Here is a 22648-nt window from a genome sequence, read left to right as displayed (position 1 = left end):
ATGAACGGATTTCAAGCACTTGTGACGTTTTTCTTCATCCTCGTGACCGCAAACGGAGATTTGCTCAAAAAGTACGCCAGCGAATCTGGAAACGTATACCATGGTAGGTAAGTGCATTCGCGGGCTGCAACGACTATCAATCCAATGGCGAAAAATCCTCGAGTCGATACACTCCCGTACGTCGAACGTTCGCGTCGACGACAGTTTCATCCGTGCTCCGTCCATTCGATCTGCTTCGAGCCGATTTCATTTCATCGTATAACCCTTCTCGATGAAAAATGCCATGTATGTACTTTTCTCGACGCGGTCTTTCGTTCTTTCGTTGTTCCGTCCCGTAGACCGCGCAACGACCCGTCGCCACGGATTTCCTTTCGACAAATGCACGACTGCTCCCGGTCGACTTGGAATTTACGACTCTTTGTCTTTGCGAAGGGGTGCGCCATTCGCGATAATACATAGATAGATACATTGATTTATTGGCTCGGGACAGTATCTCGGTAGAGCTTTAAACTGCAAGAGTTCGAGACAGACATTTGCATTAATAATGACGATGATCATTTTTCCGTGGTGTTCGATGTTTCAGGTATACGAGAGACGTCAACGAGCCAGAATTGCTGATACCGAGACGAGTGCTCGAAGATGGCAGCTTCGCCACGTACCGTTTGCCGAATTTCTACGATCGACAGGAGATCAACGAGCGCAGAAAGAGGTCGAGCGAGGCAGGGGAGAGGGAGCCCGAGGCCGATAAATTACACCTGGTGCTGGCTTTCAACGGGATCGATCACCACGTGGAGCTCAGTCCGTACCACGAATTCATCTCGCCCGACATGGTGATCGAGACGCGGGGCTCCGGTTTCAGGAGCAACCTGAACGAGGCGGTGCGATTCAAGAGGGCCTCGGATCGACAGTGCCATTACCGAGGCTTCGTCAGGGACCACCATGCGTCCAAGGCTGCCTTGTCTTTGTGCGACGGCGTGGTTCGTATACTCCTTTTCCTTTTTTAATTTACTCCATTTCTCGCCGCTTCATTTTTACTTGCTTCACCATTGACGCGCGCCTTTCGAAAGTAGCTCGCGTACTCGAGCGAATACATAAACAAAAATGTAATTATCCGAAAATAGTTACGCCGACGACGTCACGTCTACGCTTTTCGGAGCATTCGTTAATCAACAGCGATTTGGAGTACTATAATCACGAGAAATTCTCTGCCGCTCTCGCAAAGCGAGACCACGCTGATCGAACTGAAACGCTTGTTCGCAAAACGATCACCGGCTTTCAGTTTGACGCAATTGTCGCGCGTGTTGCGAGACACGATCCGCATAATCTTCTCCTTCCGTTGACAACTAATTCTAGTCGTCATAGGGGTTCTTTGAGAGCAACGAAGCGACGAGATACGGCAGATACCATTCGATAAACTCAAATTTCACGTCGCGTCGATCGAGAGTTGTTTCGAGTAATTTCCTCGAGCGTATGGACAAGCTCGATACGCGTAATATTTTCGGGGGGGGGGGGGGGAGGCAGTTCAATAACCGAAGACCGATCGAATCTGTAAATTTTGTCGAATATCAAGGTCCGCGGGTCTCGACGGCGTATAGACCGCAATTTGCAGCGAATTACGGACCGGTAGCTTGTTTGCACTCTGGGGAGAAACGAGGATCATTCTGAATTATACCGTTAGTTCTATCTAGGCTAAATGTTGCACGCGCAACCGATCCCCGTAATTGAGATCGGTGGATTGTAATTTCCGTGAACTCGCACGTAATACCATGATTCGCGGGGAAATTCGGTATGGATTCGACCTTTAAACGAGCGAGGGGGGGTTGCCGCGGTGTGTTCTATCAAATTGCAATTGTTGCATGGAGCACGCTCGCTATTTGGCGAATCAATGCTCGCTGAAAAGCGAAACTTTAATTACAAGTTCGACGTTAATCCGACTCGGACGTCGTTGGCGATTTTTTGATTTTTTTTCCGAGACTGGTAGCCCGTTCGTTGGCGAGTCCGACGCGGCGTCTTATTTACGATAATAGTGATCAATTGGAAAGGTAAATGCGTGTGGATCGCGTGCAGGTCGGCTACGTACAAACTAATCACGGTCGGTACTTTATCGAGCCTGTGAACGAAGCTGATCCAGAGCCTGATGGCCAACACGTACACATCGCCTACAAACGATCTGCTCCTCATGAAAACGATGCCAAACACGATGACCCTCCGAAGAGGCATTGCGGAACCAGTGGTTAGTGCGACTAGTGTTTTCATTTTCTTCTTCCGGCACACGAACCGCAGAAAAAGAGTTTCTACATATTTTGGACAGATAACTGGGAGGCTGCGTGGGCGGAACAGTTAGCGAAACGACAGAAGCGACTAATGGAGGATAATTCCGTCGCATCGAAACGAGAGTCGGCGCCAGTTACGTCTGGGACTCATAGTATACATCGGTATATAGAAATTGGTCTGGTCGCCGACAGGAGGTTTCTCGATTTTCACAATAACACCAACTACGAGCAGTATCTTCTAACGATCATGAACATGGTGTCAGATTTTTATCACGACAGCTCTAGCGGCAATCAAATAGACGTGGTCGTCGTTCGCATGATATATTTAGAGAAGGAGAAGGAAGAGGTAATACGAAACCAGAAAATAGTGGAATGGATGCGGATGATAAATCAGTTGAACTACTTTCTTTTATCAAAATCGTTTTTCCATAGATAGATTTGCTCATTAGTCCCGCAGCGGAAGAAACGTTGGACAGTTTCGCCAAGTGGAGCTATAAAATGAACCCTCCGGATTTCACTCACCCCAATCACTTCGATATAGGTGTCCTGGTAACCAGGTGCGAACATCGCGATTATACCACATTACTTTCGATTAGTTACACAGATCACCCTGTACCACAGAGAGTCGCACGTTAAACTCGCCAAAATAAATTCGCGTTTCAGGTACGATATTTGTTCGGAAGGTACAAATTGCGACCTGATGGGTTTGGCGTATGTGGGGACCGCTTGTAATCCCGAGAAAGCAGCCGCCATAAACGAAGACAACGGTCTACTGCTTGGAATCGTAATTGCCCACGAAGTTGGTCACGTGTACTGTCCATGCACGTTCCTTTGCTAAGTTTAATCCTTTCGCTGCTATCGACGTCTATAGGCGTCTTCGATTCGAACGAAGCATTCTCTCTCAACGTCGCTTCGTTTGACGACAGTCTACGACGATTTTCTACCGTGCACACTCCTGTTCTCGAGATAATCGCGTCAAGACTTCCATTCTCGCGCATTGGCCGCGAAAGCACGGTTCGAACAGCTTCACAGTGTCACGAAAGCGAGACAGATTTTTTAACAGCGAAAGGATTACCTGGGCGAACAAAAGAATGTGCGTTTTTCCAGGATGGGCTGTTCGCACGACGAGGAATCCATCAGCGGATGTCCGCCTCAAGACAAGGATTCGAGTTACTTCGTCATGTCGCCCATCGTCTTCATTTTCACGATTAGGTGGTCCAGATGTAGCAGAAAATTTATAACCGCGCTTCTCGAGTAAATTACCCGATATTCGATTTCACATTCTCCTTTTCCCATGCGAATTGAAAATGTCTATTGTCGATTCGTTAGGAGCGGACTGGGCGAATGTTTGAACGATGATCCAAAAAATCCGCCGGAAAAGTTCAAGTATCCGAACATGTTGCCTGGCGCGATGTATGGAGCGGACTTTCAATGCGACATGATGTTCCCTGGCTCGGTGATGTGTCAAAACTCTGCGGTAGAGTTGAACTTTTCTCGTGAAAGCCTCTTTTATAACAAACATCGATTTAACTCACCGTTTTGGGTGTTTCGTCGCAGTATTTTATAGATTATGCTTAGGTCTGTTTGTGAACGAACGTACGTATATTTCAACAGCCGTCGTGCGACGTCCTGTGGTGCAAAGCCAATTCGACCTGCGTCTCTCGCGGGGTTCCTATGGCCGACGGAACGAAATGCGGTGAAAACAAGGTTCGTACGTTTTACGATTGAATTATCATTTGCAAATTGCTGTATCGGCTGTTTTTGTACGCGACAGACGAATGATCGTCGTTCGGTAATTTTCGTGCAGCCGCCTTTTAACGATTTCCCTCGCATCTCCCCTTCGCGAGGGATTACGATGCAAAGTGGGAGAGAAAGGGGTGCAAGCGAAATGGAATAATTTAAAATTTCCGTGACGCGAACTGTAACTCACGCGAAACGCTCATAAAACGGACCGTAACACAATGAGAGAGTAAACAGGAAATATTTGTGCAAACAAGAGGCCCCTTGCGAAATCTCGAATCTGTCGCGAGAAGCAGAAGCTATTGTGCACAAAGTGCATATTATACTCGTAACTGGTATCACTCCGATAACTCTGTGAATGTTGATGTTAACTATAATTGGTTCCGACAAGTTGTATAGTTTGGGTTCCATTATTATTTCGAATGTTTGTTCATACGATATACAACACATTCAGTCGCAAGTGAGCCGTTTGTATCATTAGAAATTACGTACGAGACGACCTGATATATTACAATGCAAAGCGAAATGCCGAGAATAAAGAATGCACGCGTATTCACAGTGGTGCGTTCACAAGGAATGCGTGGATATGGGCAGTCGACCGAAAGCGGTGCACGGTGGTTGGGGTTCGTGGGGTCCCATGTCCTCTTGCAGCAGAACCTGCGGTGGTGGCGTCAAATACGCCGAGAGGGAATGCGACCACCCGGTACCTTCCAACGGAGGCAGATATTGCATCGGTGCCAGGAAGAAAATTCTCACGTGCAACACTCAAGTAAATTTCATGTTCTCTCTACGCGATGCACTCTCATAATATTAAATCTGAGGGATTTCACCCCTTTTCAATTATACGACTCTTCGAATATGCCACTTGCTTCCCTTCGGCTTTTTTTTTGCGCTTTATGCTAGAGAAAATCGTAACGAACAAATTTGATACAGATTCAGCAAAATTTCGTTTTCGAAAGTCGACAATTTCCTCGCTGTACAGGCATGCGATCCCACCAAGCCGTCGTTCAGAGCGGTACAGTGCGCGCTATGGAATACCCAACCGGTTTTGACGGACGGGCTCCATCAGTGGTCGATTTATTCCTCTCCGGAGCTCGATCCCTGCCAGTTGTACTGTATCAACGAGAAACACACGTACACCAAGCTCTCGGCAATAGTAAACGATTCGACACCCTGTAAACCTGGGACGAATAACATGTGTATCTCCGGCACATGCAGGGTAAGAGAATCTTTATTATAACGAAAAGAGGTTTTGGAGACACTCACCTTCGATCTTATTTTAGATAGTTGGTTGCGATTGGCTGCTGGATTCTAGCGCTATCGAAGACAAGTGTGGCATTTGCAAGGGTGACGGGTCGAAATGCAAGAAAATAGAGGGGTTGTTTGATACCAAGGACGTGAAAGAACGTAAATTATTCATCTCTTTTGTTATCAAGCTTTTCTAAGCGGAAATTCAAATAAATAAATAAATAACGATTAATGATATAAATACTCGAGAAATATGTTTTAACAATCTGGCGATATACGTGTCAGGATTCGTGAAGATAGTGACGGTACCTAAAGGTGCTCGCAGCATACACGTATCGGAAAACAAGCCACACCAAAACTCCTTGGCGGTGAGGCTCGAAAAAGAGAAAAAATACTGCCTAAACGGAGAAAGGTAATTATTTCGAAATTCTTTTGGCTGAGAATTTAGTGCTGGCGTTTCGTTGTTAGTAGAAAATGTTTCTAACGATTACAGAATCGAAGCGCAAAGCGGCGATTACGAATGTGCCAAAGCCCTTATCATTTATATGCATCCCGAGCCAGAAAGAGAGCAAATTGAAATAAAAGGACCGATAGCTGAGGACATTCGAATAGAAGTAACCCATGATTCGCAAAGGCGTCTGTATCAAAAAATGATTTACGATTGTTTCTATTTCAGTACGTGTTCTATCAAAAGTCGGAAAATCCAGGCGTTCGCTATGCATACTACGTGATGTCCACCGATCCGTCGTATACGCCGAAATACATATGGGATTTCATGGAGTGGTCCGAATGCAATGCTAAATGCGGCGGTGGTACAATGGTAATTTCGATATCGAACACTTAAACAGATTTGAACAACTCGATTCTACATCAATAAATACAGATTTCCGAGCCGTCGTGTGTCGAAGAGCAAGGTGGGAAAGTCAGCGTGAGTTTCTGTCAAGGTATACAGCCGCCGGAACCGAAAAGTCGTACGTGTAATTCGGAACAATGTCCTGCGAAGTAAGACAGCAGTCAGTGATTAATATTTTAGGAGTAATGTATTTCGAAAACCCGTGATCGTTGACGTTTTAAGATGGCGAGTAAGTCAATGGAGCAAATGTAGTGCCTGTGATGGTAAGACTGGACTGAGGCATCGAAAAGTACAATGCGTCAGACCTGCTGCTCGAGCTGGCGAAGACGACGTTCAAGCGAATTTGGACGCGTGCAAAGGTCGCGTGCCGAAACAGAAAGAAGAATGCGTTGGTAAGATTGTCGTAAGAATAGTGCAATCCATGGGAAATTCACCAATACATATCTTTGCAATTAATAGCAGAGCGCACTTACATCGTATCAGTTTAGTTTACAACGCGTCGTTCCGCGCTTGGATCACTGTTTCAGTCCGTACCATTTCAGATATAATAGAATTTTCTTCGAAAAATGCAAATTTCTTAGCCATATAGTTAAGAAATGATCTTTCCTCGGAGGAAATTTTACCAAAAATAAAAGCGCTCCAGCCGTTACTCGATCTCCAATTGTACTCTGAGCATTCGTCAACAGGCAAGAGGCCGTGCAGGAAGAGTTGTCCAAAAAAGGCCCGGAACGCGAACGGAGAAGTCGAGGCCGTGAAAGAAAAGCAGGCAGTGGACCAGGCCAAGATGATCGACGCGTTCGTCGATCCGATGTTGGTGCATGGGGTTCCTCGCGAGGCCGACAAGCTCCGAAGGACGAACGACGCCGACGCGGCGGACTTCCGGCAGCTTCTTCGCGACTGGTCGGTCGCTCGGGAGGAGAAGAAGAAACGCAGCACCTGTGCCTCTGAGAGGAACTTCACCACGCCGAAGCCAGGATCGATCATCAAGGACTCGGTGCCGATCGAGAATGTCGTTTTGCTAGAGGCTCCATACATGGAGGAGAACCTTCAATCGAATTTGTCGGACAAGGCGTACCAGGAAGCAGGCGACCTCGTTGGCATGAGCATCGACACCTCTCGCGAAAAGGTTTACAGGGGCTCTCAGGCTATTCAAAAGATCGAAGAGCTGAGCTATCCAAACGGGACACCTTCACCGCGAGTCGTCAACCAGAGTTCGGCTTACGATCGGTTGGCTGGAATCGTGGACGCTGTGGAGCAGTGAAGACGAATCATCACCGTCTCGAACCTTGGAATGTTCAATCAGACTCTAGTGGAATTTATCTAGAGATCGTTGAACTCTAGATGTATAATATAAAAAAATGAAAAATTATTTCTCAACGAAGCTATATCGAATATTTCGACCAGAGAGATGAGACATTATTGTCTACTTCCGTTTGGCTCATTCGTTAATGAAACATATTCGTGTAACGAACTACTATCTCGACATCCGATGACAGGGTTTCACTTTTGCCTAGAGTTTCGCGATATTTTTGCGAAACGTACCATCCACCAGCCCGGCGAGTTTTTCCAAGCAACGAGGCTTGGAAATCTGTTGCAGCGGGCCTGCAATTTGCGCTGCACTTTTCCCAGTCGACGAAACCCCGCGAGAATTCCGCCTTACGAGGGCTCTTTTTTTTCAGACCCAACGAATACTTCACCGTCGCGTTCTCTTTCGGTAGAACCTATCAGATGTAATAACTTGCCGGGTCAACAGAATTATGCCAACCCGAGACGAATAGAATTACTTTTTCGAACTCGAAGTAATAATACATTCCGGTCGCGATAATTATTTGCTCGGTGAAAGAAGCGACCATCTTGCGAAAGAACTTTATGATTACGCTGGAAAATATGAAATTCCGCGAATAACGATCTTTTAGACTCTACGTAGGATTGGAATTGAATGCGACGGCGATAAAAATAGCGTGCCTCTTCCCTTATTTTCTCCCGACTATTTTAATAATCGAGATAATGGCTTTATTTGCTGTTCATACCGTTGTCCTTTCGTTGGAATTCGTGTTTTATTCGGCTGTCTTTGTATTTGTAAATAAACACAAATGCTTCGAGGACGAAGAAATAAATCTTTGATAACGCGAAAAGGGACGTTTTCTCCAACGTTGAAGGGCGTAACGCGGTGGAACAGCTTGATGAAACGTGAATCGAGAGAAAGCTAATTAGATTTGAGTAACATTCTCCGAGACGGTGGCCAGTTCCCCGCGGCTCGAGATACGGGAGACGGGAATGCGACGTTCGTTCTAATCAACGGATGGAAAAGTTTTACGCGGTGTGTCGCGTAGGTGTCACCGACTGTAATAACGGCTGCCAGACGCATACATCGCACCTCGCTAGCGCAACGGCAATTAGACGACGCGAGGTCCAGCCCAAGGAAGCCCTCTTCGTTCCGCCATCGCGACGAAGGTGTTGCGCGGACAGATAAGAACTGTCCACGCCCGGACACCTTGTTCGAGATACGCTATCGATCTACCTCGCTGGCTAATTAGCGGACCGCGTTCGTTACGTTTACCGATACAACCAACTCCGCCATCACGGGTCCTGGTATGTCGAGAGCCTCCTGACTCGGTCTTATCGTTCCTAGCCACGCCTTCGTACCGGCCACGTCGAACATTCCTAAACGATCCCTCGAATAATCGTAGATAATGCCGTGCATCTCTTATTCATGCCTTTGTTCAAGCCATCAAAAGACGGAGGCTAGCTCACGTCTGGGCAACGATATCGACTACAAGGATTTCGCTCGAAAAAGGTGGTTGACTTTTTCCAATTTAAAGAGCCGATAGTGGTGCTTACGATGCTCGCGGATCAAAGAGATTCCAAGAGAATCGCAAAAGTTACGTTGCCCCTGTAGACTTTGCGCACATTTTCGACGGCGCTCGAATCCGTATTCGAATCGCGAGGTATTCCTCCGCAAAGCCCTTCTATGCAAATGTCTCGTACACCCCTGTAGCATGCGGTACCGTAGACGACTTTCTTGGAGAAGTTACCGGATCGATCTCGTTCAGCCACGAAAGATTTGGAAACCTTCGGATCTGTTTTGGAGTTGATCGAGTCGTTTAGGGAATCGGGTTCGTTCGAATCATTCTCTATAATTGTTTTATTCTTTGCTATTTTATTCGATACTCTCTTCGTTCTTCAAACTCGATATTCTCTAGTTATTTCGAGTTAGCTAAAAGGAAAAAGTAAACGTACGATCGAGTAGAACTTGAATGGCTGGCAAAAGGTGATGTAGAGCGTATGCTAAGTGGAAGCCGCGTGAAAAACAACTACTCGCGTGTCCAGAGCACAATGTCTTAATCGGAGTCCCATTGAAATTCAAACAGTGGAGATAGATAGATAGATACTGAAAGGGAGAGAGAGAAATGTTTTTATCCGTCGATTTTTTCGCCAGATCCTACTAGACCAGTTTCTTGCTAAACTCTCGCCGTAAAATGTTTCGTGACGTGTTTATAGAGGATTATCGCATATCTAAACAATATGCATCATTCCGCTAGTGGAGAATGTATAATTCTTTCGCAATCAGCGACGCCAGAGGGAATAAAGCTTACCTTCGACCACCAACATTTCAGACTAACCCCCACCGTTACTCGAAATAATGTTTCGCGAGCCTCGAGTATGCAAATTACCTAGTTCACTGCGAGCAACAGTTCGGCACAATAAGTTGTAAATTATAGAAGAAGCGTGACATTTGTTGCCTCCAAGCAATAATTTAGACAATGCTTATTAAATTTCATCTTGAAAACTTTGCACACCTATTTTTCTATAGCGAAGAGAGATGCAATTCGCGTTATCATTGAAAATACTTTCAGTATTTACTTTAATACTTTACTTTCACATATAGCACCCGTACACCACACGTATGGAAATTTTATGTGGTGCGCGATTGCGCAGCGCAGTCCCTTTGGAATTTCATTAACCGAGTAAAATTTCGTAATAGCGTCGGAGATATGCTCGATGATATTCGTTAATTAGTCTTTGTGTTTTTCTAGGCGATAATTTACGCTGTTCTCCCTCTGCAGCTCGTGCCCTCGGCGGGTGGTTTCCTCGCGGACACGCAACCCTTTCCAGGAATGGTGCACTTCGGGGCCTCGCAGGTCTGAAAATGAAACGCGATCGCATCGGTGGGTGATAGTAGAGTGGTGGTTTCGTGCCGATTGCTGTATCGCGAAACGATATCCTAGCCCCGATGTTGCTTATCTAAACGACGCGATGCACGGTGCAGCGTATTTTCGTAAACGGATAAAGCAGACCGCGGAGGAGAGTAGAAGGTTGGTCTCTCGAGCGGCAGATGGTGCCTCCTTACGGGTAACCTGTTTCCGCTACTATTTATCGTATCGGTACGCGGCATATTCAACATTTCGTTGTTAAATTAATTACACAATTTTTACGTGTAACTTTTTGTTCAAAATAAACAGGACAAGTTAACCAATCTCAATGGCTTAACGAGCGCGTCGATGTCATTGACAAATTTAAAAGTATTTATAGCCTGTACTGCTTACAAATACGTAACGCGGTAACGAAACAATGGAATTAAATGCCATTTAATGCAACCGCTTTAGTCGACACCATTCCGGGCAATCGTTCCTCTGTCGGCGACAAACCTGAATCTTTGTTTCGCTCGCGGCGTGCGCAAATATCACCGAGAACAACAACATTTTCCGGAAAACAACGTTCCGCGATAAACAAACAAAGCGTCCCTCATATTTTCGTTAAGTTCGTTAGCGACGCACTCCGAACGCTACTCTGCTTTGCCAGGGGATGTTTTCGTGCTTGATTATCAAATTACAACAACCCGTTTATACATCATCAATGATTTTCGATGACACGATAACGAAGTTGTTAAAAGAAGAGAACGCCAACCGTACCGTTCGACCCGCTGTTGCGAAACTCTGCACTCGCTAAGTCTACCTATCGTGGATAGTGTACTTTCTTGAAGTACGTTCGAATATTGTTCGTTTGGCTAGTGGGGATTAAAGTATATTCCACGCTGCAGATTTCGAGCAGATTTTGTACTCGCTTGGAGCGACGAGACGATGATTCGGTCGAAGCTCTAGGTGATGTTCCTCGTTCTCGATTTACAAACGGTAGCAAACACCGTCGTCGGGGATTTTATCTATCCTTGTTCGATCGGCGTAGCTGGAACGCTTCAAGTGACGAGGTATTTGATGCGACACGAACTTTCCATCCGATCTGACTTTCCTAGGGACCACCGTTTCGTATCCACCGACGAATTCAATGTCGCGCTTGCAACGCCTCTTAAAAAATGGACTCATAATAAATGTTTATTTGGAAATGCGGTATAAGACACGAAACGAGAATTCGTTGACAATGTCTCGCGTTTAAATCAGTAACGGGTCAAATCTGCTTCGCGTTTGACCTAAAATTATCCACCGATAGCGATGTTTCAAGTATACGTTTTTAATATTCGGTAATGTCTCGAAGAGGATCGATATTTTCGATTGATTCGTGTCGCGTCGCATGGAAGAGAAATGCTGTTCCACAGACTTTGAAGGTATGCTTTTCCTCTCGATGTAACTCTATTTGCGCACGCCACAGCCACCAACTACAATTTACGCGTCGTTCGTTCCGTTTTCGTTCGATACGGATTTCGTTTCTTTATAATTCCCGACCTACTTCTCCGTGTAACGAAAAGTCTCGTATGCGCGCGAGTTCGCGTTCGCACTCAATTTGGTTTATCGCGAAAAGTGCTCTCCGCGGCTTCGTTTCTCGGCTACCGATGACGAAGAATAATTTAATCGTGTCTGCATCTCGATGTCTTTGACATCTCTAACTCGATATACGCGATTCACGTGTAAATAAATAACGCGGTTTTTTAATCGTGATGCGAGCGTTCAACGTTGATGCAGGTCGAAAAAATCAGTTTCGAGAAGACAACGATAAAAGAATGCGAAGACGAGCTGCACAATAGGGACGAGACGAGACCATTCTCTGTTCTCTGCTTGCTCCTTTTTTGCAAGTCAACGAAAAATAGCTGTCACGCTTCGCTAAGATCCCGAAAAGCTTCTCTTTGATAGATACCAGTTACTTTGTCTAAACGGAGCGAGTCGACGGACGGAGAAAAGAACCGTTGAAAGAGAAGAAACTACACGCGATTCAACGTTGCCTCGTCTTTCGTCGTGAAGCTTCTTCCACCGTTTTCGCGCGAACTAGAGGTAGGAAATCCTAGAAGAAAGAGTCGAGTTCTAGACGCAACGATGATCTTAATAGCGTAGACTACTCTGCCAGAGAAATATAGCGAGTGGAAAGGATTTCTTGATCCTGGAAAGACAGACGATTTTGCCAACGATAACAAGCAAGGAAAAACATGGACGGCGAGAGAGTACCTCCTGTAAATCTCGAGGAAACGGCTGACGAAACAAATTCCTAGCTTCTTCGTATTTCTATCAGAGAACAGTTAATAGGGTTGTTATTTCAAGTAACTGGAACTGCTTCGCGTCGAATTGGAAGGAAATTTTCCTAACGCAGAATATTAACTAACTAACATAGCATACGGTTCGAACGATGATTTTTGAAAATAAACGCCGACTAATAATGGCTCGGATCAACAAAGAGAAAAATTGACTAAAAATAGCTAATAGATGTCGATTAAATGTATCCACGGACCGTTGATACGTTATCGATAGTTGTTACTAAAATTATCGCATCACTAAGCACTCTAACGCGAATTGCGATTGGATAATCAAACGATTACAGTTGTACCGATGCTTAATCGAATCAACGTTGAAACGCTAATGAGTGACCGAACCGTTAAATTATTTTTCTCTATTGCTGGCGGTCGCGTTCGTCGCATATGCAACGCTGCTCGCGTACGCGCAATGTTTCATCGATTCTTTAAAAGTCTCCGTTATGCATGCACGTCGAACGTTTCGCTTTGACGAATCGTAATTAAAACTATCGAAGCATGTTCGGGATGTCGATGTCGGCGTCGATCGACAGTGTCAAACAGTTACGACGACAGAATCGAAATTGCGTTGATTGGACTTATGGAATTTCGCCCTTTGGAAATGCATTATGACTACACGCCTTGCTGAATCTAGATAAATAGATAGAAAAGTGTAGAGGCGCTTCGCTATCGTTTCCTTCTCTACGAAATAATGTTTCGGTTACTGAAATAAATTCTTGGCTTCTCGAGGTCGTTGGCAAATCTTGGAAGAGGTTATCGCGGCAAGTTGAACGAAAATTGGCTATCGGGTAGAAAAAGCGGAAAGAACAGGGGAACGAAGCACAGTGGTGACCGAGAATTCATGTTTTTCTTTCTTTCGCCGCCGATATTTAATTCCATTTTGACGGTACGACTGTACACGAGAACGAAAAAACTTGCTCCTTCGAGCGGCTACAGTAAAAGGCACTCTCTCGGCCTCCGAGGTGACTTACAATGGCTGTTTGATGCAATCTCCTTATCGTAAAGTTCAGATTAAAGCGGTAAAAAGTTTTATACTCCCGGTCGGAAACTTGGGTTGCTCGCAACAATTCTTCTCGCGGACGATTCACGTTTCTTCCGCCTCTCTCCTGTCGTCTCGTTTGTTTTGAAACTGCCGCAATCGTACACTTATTCTTGGACAATCTGTTCGAGATCTCGAAGAATTACAATTACCCACGATACCGAACGATTAATGACCCAAAACTGTGCTGATGCATCCTTGTTCTTAAGAGAACGAGACGCAAAATGGACGAGTCAAATGGCACTTGAAAATCAACGGTCACGAGTTTCGTCGTAGCTGTTTCATTTTCCAAACGATAATCGACTATTTTCGTTTAATCGTCGATTGGAAAAAAGACTTAATGCGTCTAATAAAAATACAGGATCCTTTAATACCTATTCTTCGGTCTTGACATACGAATGGACTTTTAATACGTCTGAATAAACTTTGCGGTCCACTGTGCCGCCAGCGGAACGACGCGACGATAGGAAAGTTCGGACTGTTTTGTTCGTTCAGGGATGCCTTGGTGACCCCGAGGGTATTCTACAGAAATAACACTATCTAGCAGAGAACGAGCAACACGTTTTCAATGCTTCGCCGTAGAAGAAACACAATTTAAGCCGTGAAAGAGAAAAATTGATTGTTTCACAGGGCACGCGGTATTGTCTTTTCCGCATCGAAACGGTAGACTCGGTCGATGGTTTCGCCCAAGGTGGCTGAAAATTAGAATCGAAGGTATTGGCTGCGCGATGTTTCAATTAAAAACAGCTGTTAGGCTCCTAAAAATATTTCTTCGCGGGTCATCACAGCAGTCGTGTCGCGTTGCGTCCTCCGGAACCGAAACGAGAACTCTGTAGGTAAGATAAAATTGTGAAACGATGCGAAGGGGAAGTTAACGCGCGATGCTGGGACGCTATTGTATCTGGCGCACGTACAAACTCTTTGTTTTCTCGAGTTGGGTGATTCGTTTGTTCGTAACGTGGCGTGTAGCACGAGCAGAGGGCGAATACGCGTTCCACCGATGAATCGTCGCCTACGATGCGGGCTGAAGCCATTTTTCCACTTTCCTCGTTGCGTCGCAGCGTTCTCTCATCCACTGATTCCTACGTTTTTCGAAATTTATGAAACAATCGTGGATATCGCGACAGCAGCTATCTAAGGAAACAATTTCTATATATAAGAGAAGCATTGCAAATCGAATTTAGTTCAAGGGCTTATTGCATCCCACATATCCGAATATAATCTTTACGCGAACAGCTCTCGCGACGGTGAAGAATCGCGACGCTATGTTTCGCGCGATTTAACATTACCTATTTTGACGTTCCTCGCCTTTCCCGCTATAAATACCAATCTCGGAGAGCACCGAGAGAAACGCAATTTATTAGCGAACCATTCCAGACGAGATCCTCGGCTCCTTTATCAAAAATAAGTCACACGAACGCAATAGAAATCCGTGGACTCGCATCTTCGGTAAAGTGCTTCCATTCTTGTCTTCGTTCGAAGGAACTTTCCGGGGTTAAGTTTTACGACAAGCTTCTTAAGACGAAAAGCATTCGTAAAATGAATTCTTTCCGACGCGAGTAAGAGGAGCGAATTTATTTTTTCGAATGAAACCTTCAGCCAAGAAAAATGGGTATCTCGAATGACTAGGGGTGGGTGGTTCGTATGCAAATCCATCGTAAACGGAACGGAACGAAATGGAACACCGACAGGCGGAATCAGCAGCCGTATCAACTGCCGACTTATTATATTCGGAATAATAATGAGTCGGCGCGCGGTTTCGCTCGGTTACGGGGCCGGAAATTTTAGCAATTCAAACTATCTTTTCGACTTCCTGTTTTTTTCGGCTGGACCAGGGAAAATGTGACGTCGCGGACTCCTCGAGTTGCCGAAAAGAAAAACATAGATTGTTATTCGTTGCGTTTTCTGCGCACGAAAAATTCATCTCGGAGTTTATTTTTTAGAATCGAATAAGATTCGTGGGACGTTATCTCTATCTGCATCTTTGTTAACGTATTCGAAGTAACAGCGTTCCTCTTCATGGAGAAGAAAGAACCGACGGAAAATTAGGTCGAGCCTCGACGAAATTCAGTACCCGTCTCTGCGTTGTAGGAACGCTTTATATTTAAAAGATATTCTAGACGGGCTCTTCCGGGACGGACGAGTGCAGGATGTCTTCGAAAGGAGCAACCAGAGACGAGAGACTGCTGGGAAACAGACGCGTTTCGAGGAGCTCCGCGACCACTCCATTTCCTTCCTTTATTTCCCTCCTTCCGTACTCGACTGCCATTTCTCCGACGCGACGAGTCGAACCGACCAGGACTCCGTCGTCGTTGTATTTTTGGAACTTTCTCGGCTGAAATTCGAATTCACTCCCGCGTCGAGCAGAAATCTTCCTCGTGCTCATTCGTACATTTGAAAGGCAGACACTTCGTTTGATGGATTGTTAAAGACTTTTCAATTTTCAGCGTTCAAAATGAGCAACACTTACGTTACGTTTAACGCTTTACATAATTCCAAGCGAATCGGTAGAAAAGCTTGCGATGACAGTCGAATCGGTTCCATCGCTAACGGAGTCGGAGTAACATCGGTGGAAAGGTTCGGTTCGGTTCGAGAGAACGCGTCGAAAACTGTGGCCTCGTAAATCGGCGTTAGTCTCCACCGCGATTCGACGATTTTGTGCACCCTCCCAACCATTATCTCGGTCGTTTCGTGGCGTTAGGTTAAACGAAACCGTTCGATAACTTCGCAAGGATTTAGCGACCTAGTCATTTCCACGGGTCGATAGATTTTCAATGTTCGCGAGTGATTTTTTCGATTACCGCCGTACCAATGGTCTTTATGGTTCGTATACCTCGTCATCCGATACTTTTAGAAATATCATTACGCATTACAATTTATTCTCGTTTCTCCATCGAAGACTGCTGAAATATTTAAATGCGATAATCCAGTTCGAGCGATAAATTCTCATCGGGTTGTTAACATTTTTAATTGTTGACATTCCGAAACTTTTAACGAACGTTGAAACAAAGTCGTCCCTAAATTGCTGCATTTATATTTCAAAAAGTATATTTCTAGCTTGTGTAAATGTGTGAATACTTCCCTTAACTATTAATCAAAATTACGCTTCAGTATATATACTGTATGTAGAGGGAGATCGAAGAAACTTTGATTCCTTCTACCTTCGGGTCTCCAATCGCAGCAACCTCCACGTGGTGAGACCTGGTAATTGGTATTATTCGCGACGAAATTTTATTAATTCTTGCCAAATATTTGCGATACAATGATTTCGTCGTCGCAATAAAAATAATACATATTTATTACAAGTATTAACTTCTTTTGCGCGACGCAGCAAATTGTATTTCGAGCGCTGCTGCTGGGATGGTCTCTAGTTTACCGCGTGTCCAGAAGTTTATTTCGCCCAGAAACTATACAAATGCAGTCTGTCTGTTTTTTCACCAGCACGAACCTCAAAGTGTAGTTTTGAACCAGCAGTCGAATAACAAGGGCGGAATTTTTAACGAATCCCTGTGCCTCTGTTAACTGGTATTGTTTCTCGTCAAAAACGCTTTCGTCGGGTCACCATGCATTCCGTATAAAATATGCAAGTAATTTGAATTCTCTCCAACATATTCGTATATCGCGGATTCGATAAATTACGCTACGCGCGTAACGCAACGCTCGATGAAATTGTCTTACTCGGTGATTCGGAATCGATTTGTCACGTACGTCGATAAAAACGTTGCTAACGATATGTTAACGATGTATCCTATTACCGAAATATCAGTTATTCCGTGCATAAGAGAATTCGGGTTTTGGACAGTTTCCTGTCGACTATAACAAAATGTGTAAAACGAGTTGAATAACAAAGGATTTTAATGCTATCCATCGTCGTTTTATTTCAGTGGTATCTTAGTTGAAATTCATTAGCGATTTCGGTTAGTTACGGCTCATCGATAGTTCCCACGAGAATATCGCTACCGTCATTAACCCACAGTATTGGCAACCGGTTAATCAAACAATTTGCCGTCCAATTAATGCAACCAAATTAACCGGCGTCGTTCCAGAGCTTACTGAACATTCATGAAAATTGACTTTCTCTTTTTCGAAAGTCATTATCGATATTTGGTACCGATAAACAGAATTGAACGCTGTTTGATCCACCGAGAAAAGAATCGACGAAACATTAATATCACAGCAAAGTCATATTCATGATCATTGCTTAAACACATGGCATGGAATGCGTTAACGATAAGTAAATTGTTTCGCAAACGATACTTCTAGCTGAACTTCGATGTATGCAAGCGGTGCGTGATTCAATTCTGTGTATTTTGAAACCACCGTCATTTTGTAAAATGTTTTCTGGGATATCGATAAAACGACGATAATTCGGAGACCCGGTGTTAATATTTCCCGTTATTGATTTTATAATCTGGTAAATGGCTATTTGCGTTATGATAAATTCATTTTATACCCGTCTATGTATGCTTTTGGTATCTACATCATACATCGCCTATGAAACGTATCATCGTTAATTTGCCTTCGTTTTCCACGATAAACGAATCACGAAATCGTATGCGAGTCACGATGCTGAGCCATGGAACGCGAACGAAGGAGCGAGAAACCCAAGGGACCCCGATTCGTGGGAAATAGCTTCATTTCACCGAGATTTGTACGTCCATTAAAGTTCCATGGTCCGTCGTAAGAAGTTCGAGCAGTAATTCTGCTGTTTTTTCCATTTATTTGCAGTTGCTGAGAATCGATTCGAGTGCTCCGTTACACGGACCCTTTCGGCCAACCAATTTTAACTTTGGCGAATGAACAGTCTCCAGAGTGAATCGAAGATCGTGGTCAAACTAAGGGTATATCGTTTCGTCTTGAAAAAGTGTGGTGAAATTGCTTCCATCTTTTTCTATGATTCATGAAAAGGTAAATCAGACGTTCTTGCAAACGAACGATCGTTGAAAATGAAACGTTGGTGCTCAATAGTAATCTCCGTCTGTACAGAGAGGGCAATCATTTATGGATTAAAGGCAGTCTTTCTTTTCGTCGGCAACGCGTCTTCATCGAGCATGGACTGAAAAGCAGGGATGGTTTACGAAACAGCGATTAATATCGTGCGAACCGACCACGGATTCGTAACATCCAAGATTTATGGAACCACACCGAGCTGTACAGAATTCCTATTTAAAAGGGAACAAAAGTTCGCGGTTCAGATTTTTTCATTTACTATTACTTCTATTATTATGATTGTGTCGATATATCTATGGTCCAATTTTGAAAGGTTCTTTCAAATTACAAAACTTTGTTCACTTTTATTCCATAAAGGATCGTAATGTTCACGTTGGCAAAGGTGCGCGTGGTATGGTCTCGAGTTGTTTTTTACTTATGGCTGTTAGAAAGAGCTCTCTGCGTCTTTTATAAATAACGTCGCAGTAAATAATAGAATTAACTATGAGTTACGAGGTAACGGTTGAGCTCTCCGTTTTCTTTCCATAGCATCCTCCGTAAACCATGAGGCGACGAGAGACGATAAGCTTTTATCAAAGGGAAAAGAGTTTCTTTGTTTAATCGATGTTAGAGAAAACGATGACACTTGCTTTTTGCTCCTTTAACGTCACCTCTCTTGCTACTTCTCTGTTGTTCTTCGTTTCCAGTAAATTGAAAGATGTCACGGATGATAGAAACGTTCGCTATGTTGTTCCTCGAGTTCAAGAATTGTTTAGTTTTCGATAGTAGTATTCGTTGTCGTACTTGCTACCTTCTTGGAACACTAGAATATGCTCACAAGGGTGTTGGTGGATTTTTCAAAGTTGGAAACCCGCGATCGACTGGATTTCTTTGTGAAATTCGAAATTTTTATTAAAACAAAGAGATAGCCTATCAGCGTTTAATGTTACGTTACGCGAGCTGACGTTCCCACCGATACGTAACTATCGATTTTCAGTCACGATATCTTACCATCTGCGGGGACACGTCGGTCGCAGGCTTCACTCCGTAAATTTCAGGACAGCAAGTCCCTGAAGTGTCAGACTCTTAAACCGCAACGAATCTAGAAGATATATATATAGGCCAGCGTCTGTACTATAATATTTTCGATATGACATTCGGTAAAAAAAAATTGAGTTCGTCCGTAAAAGAAGCAATCTTTGCTTTATTAGTGTAATTAAAAACGTATTTCAGGAAAAAGTATTCCTAAGTGTTTAATTTTAATTTTTGAAACTAAACGTCGTAGGAATAAACTGTAAATACAGAAAAGTTTCGTCTTATCATTCTCTATAAGGTGAAATTTTTTTAAAAATCGTCCCCGCAGTCAAAGGGTTAAGAAGCGATTCGCGAATCACCGAAACTCGAAGCGACCCGTATTTTTAATACGTTTAAGCGATATCTTCCCGATGGGGGTGTTATCGTGGTAGCGGGAAAACGCGATTCCGCTTTGGTTCGAAGGCGACCGACGCTGAATCGGAAATTCTGGACGACATCGACTCGCCCCGGCCGCTGATTTCACCCAGCTCACGTAGCAGGTCCTAATGTAAACTCGCTCCAACGTAACGACGTATTCCCCGCCGATATACAAAGGCGCATCTAAATCCTCGGAGCTTTGGTCCGATAGACGTTTCGCCCTGGCTTGCTGGTGGCGTAATGGAGCACCACCTACGATTGCCACCGCTCAACCTTGTTCTGCAGAGGTTTATGTAGATACATGCTAATTTCGACAAACATACTGTTACTTGCATTTTAGATTCCCAAGGATATTGCCGATCCGGACTCACGAGGCAAGTCGTCCGCGAGTGTCAGTCAACGATCAACAACTACTATCGTTCCTCCTCGACTTCTTCTCCTTCTTTCTCCTATTAGTTTGTTCGTGTTTGGTTCGAGATACTTGTATATATATATATATAGTTGCATTTTGTACGAATCGTATATCGAGAAAAATATTCAAAGTTATTTCCTCGAGGAACGACGCGAGTCTCATAGGTGCTTGAAAATTCTTCAAATGTTTTAGATTGCGTCACAGCGATCTCAAACGAATCACAAATAGGATCTTATAGATAAAGAGTAGGGAGATCGAGCAACTCCAAAGGTTGATGATTATTCTCAGCCACAGTTCACAGAATATGTTAGATCACGTTCGTAGGAAATGAAATTTGTCCTGTGGATGAGATAAAACACGAAACTTGACGAACACAGCAGTGTCGTATGAGAAAAATATTGTCGATAGTTTGACACCGTTCGGTGTGCAACCGAAAAGAAAAAAGTAAGCCCTTCGGGGAGATAAAATTCTCCCATGTACTACGTACCTACATATATACTCGAGTTTTCATCAAAGGAAAACACTTTCCGCTCCGAAGTTCCATGAAAACCGCGGATCGGTATAATTTTGTTTCGAAGTACCTTCGATCACGAGCGATTCACTGTTTTACTCCCGTCGCTTTACGTCCGTCATGATGTTTTTTTTTACGAGACCAGCCCATCACGGTAGGAGTCACGAAGAAAACGTTACACTGTTATTTACGCGTATCGGAGTCTGTAACCGTGAGCCAACGTCTTTGGGATTTTCTTGCCACGATTGGTAAGAATATCCACTTTCAGCAAAAATTGTCTTGGAAGATATATACTTTAAAGAATTCTTGAAAAACTTTTATACTCGACGTGTTCTCGTTCCCCGTTTTAATAGTTCGCTTCGTTTTAATTTTTAAATCGTTGTACGTCTCTCGCGGAGAGCTTTGGAGAGGTGAAATTAATTTTTCACGGTTATCGATGAGGTACCAACGTGTCTCGTGTTTACGTTTGCTACGCAGTCGCAAATTAAATCGAATCTACCGGCTCCTTGTATTTACGCGACTAGGTGTGAAATGTTCTCGCGCACGCATCCTTGCGTGCCTCGGACCTCTTGCGAGCAGCCATTAATTCTTAAATCTCGGAGCGCAGCTCGCAGGTTGAACGGTTGCCTTCTCGTGGAAAGCTTTGCACTGTTACGTCTGTTGTGTCAGGGCGAGATAATCGAATGAGGTTTGTTTAACGCCAAAGGTTCCCGGCTTTCGAGGAGCGTTGTCGCGTGCGAAACATTATGTTAATGAAATTAGCTTTCACAAGACGCACGGTTAACTCGGTTAAATATTATGGAATAAAAGAAAATAACATTTAAATACGATAAAAACATTTTTATAACGACGCGTGTGATCGTATCTATTATCTACAACAACTGGGCTATAGTCGTCTGCGATTGAAAATAGTTTCGTTGTACCATATTGGCCAAATATCGGAGGGATTAATCCGTACAAATGGATGTATCGATTTTATTTAATTAACGCGCTCGCTCGACCGTTGAAATACGTGATTAATAGGGGTCGAATGTGTTTATAAGCGATCGCATCTGGAAACGGCTTGTTAGAAGTGCGTGGTCGTTGCCGTAGCCGTGCGATTGCCGTTCGATGCTCGCGCAATTCGTTTATTCCTAACGATCGATCCGTGCTACGTTTGTAATAATTATTACCATTTCCATGCTGTGCTCGTTCCATAATTTACGCATAGTTTACAAACGGGAAGACTTTCGGTAGTGTACGACGCGAAAACAATGCAAAATCTTATACTAATATTTTTTATCGTTTCTGTGTTTTCTCTTTAGAATCTGGGAAGGTAAACCAAAAGCTGATTCCAGGACGTCGACGTGAAGGCGAACAGTCGAACGGAAACCTGGTCGAGCAGAAGAGGAAGAAAAAAGGAGGCAGATGGAGAGAAGAAAGTGCCGGAGAACGACACCGTGGATGATGTTTCCACAACGTTTACCGGCTCAGGTAATTACCCGCGATACCTGGTACTTTGCTCGTGCTGCGAAACGCCTTCGACATCGATCGCTTCGCCTCGCATATAGAGATTCCGAGGTACGACCGACAACCATGCAAATATATAGGTGCACCGATTCCTACGCCATTGGGGTGAAAATCCATCGCAGTTACGTCTCGGTAAATCAACGCGAGGAGTACCGCGCGTGTTGACGAGCTGTGACCGGGGGCAAGTTTCCTTTTCCAAGAGGTGAGTCG

At 44.2% G+C, this 22648-nt stretch overlaps 1 protein-coding gene across 1 annotated transcript; it reads left to right on the top strand.

The window, feature by feature from the left end:
* On the top strand, positions 1-8138 carry LOC128885564 (A disintegrin and metalloproteinase with thrombospondin motifs 7-like). Its single transcript, XM_054139663.1, has 18 exons — positions 1-107; positions 584-977; positions 2068-2233; positions 2312-2619; positions 2706-2830; positions 2937-3083; positions 3381-3527; positions 3603-3747; positions 3888-3980; positions 4573-4782; positions 4996-5232; positions 5297-5420; positions 5547-5673; positions 5755-5875; positions 5938-6081; positions 6145-6263; positions 6337-6506; positions 6801-8138. Exons 1-18 carry the CDS (start codon positions 1-3, stop codon positions 7373-7375), a joined length of 3459 nt encoding a protein of 1152 aa, XP_053995638.1. The 3' UTR covers positions 7376-8138.
* Positions 8139-22648: the final 14510 nt, after the last annotated feature.

Source organism: Hylaeus anthracinus, unplaced genomic scaffold (genome assembly GCF_026225885.1).
Source record: "Hylaeus anthracinus isolate JK02 unplaced genomic scaffold, UHH_iyHylAnth1.0_haploid 11981, whole genome shotgun sequence".
Classification (NCBI taxonomy): Eukaryota; Metazoa; Arthropoda; class Insecta; order Hymenoptera; family Colletidae; genus Hylaeus; species Hylaeus anthracinus.
This window is presented reverse-complemented; position numbering and strand designations above follow the sequence as displayed.

Bases quoted from the DNA above. Each gene is read 5' to 3' on its own strand.
- LOC128885564 (XM_054139663.1), top strand. From the start codon at position 1: ATGAACGGATTTCAAGCACTTGTGACGTTTTTCTTCATCCTCGTGACC. The intron at 3,084-3,380 runs GTACTGTCCATG...GCGTTTTTCCAG, and splicing joins GCCCACGAAGTTGGTCACGT to GATGGGCTGTTCGCACGACG. The intron at 3,528-3,602 runs GTAAATTACCCG...TCGATTCGTTAG, and splicing joins TTTATAACCGCGCTTCTCGA to GAGCGGACTGGGCGAATGTT.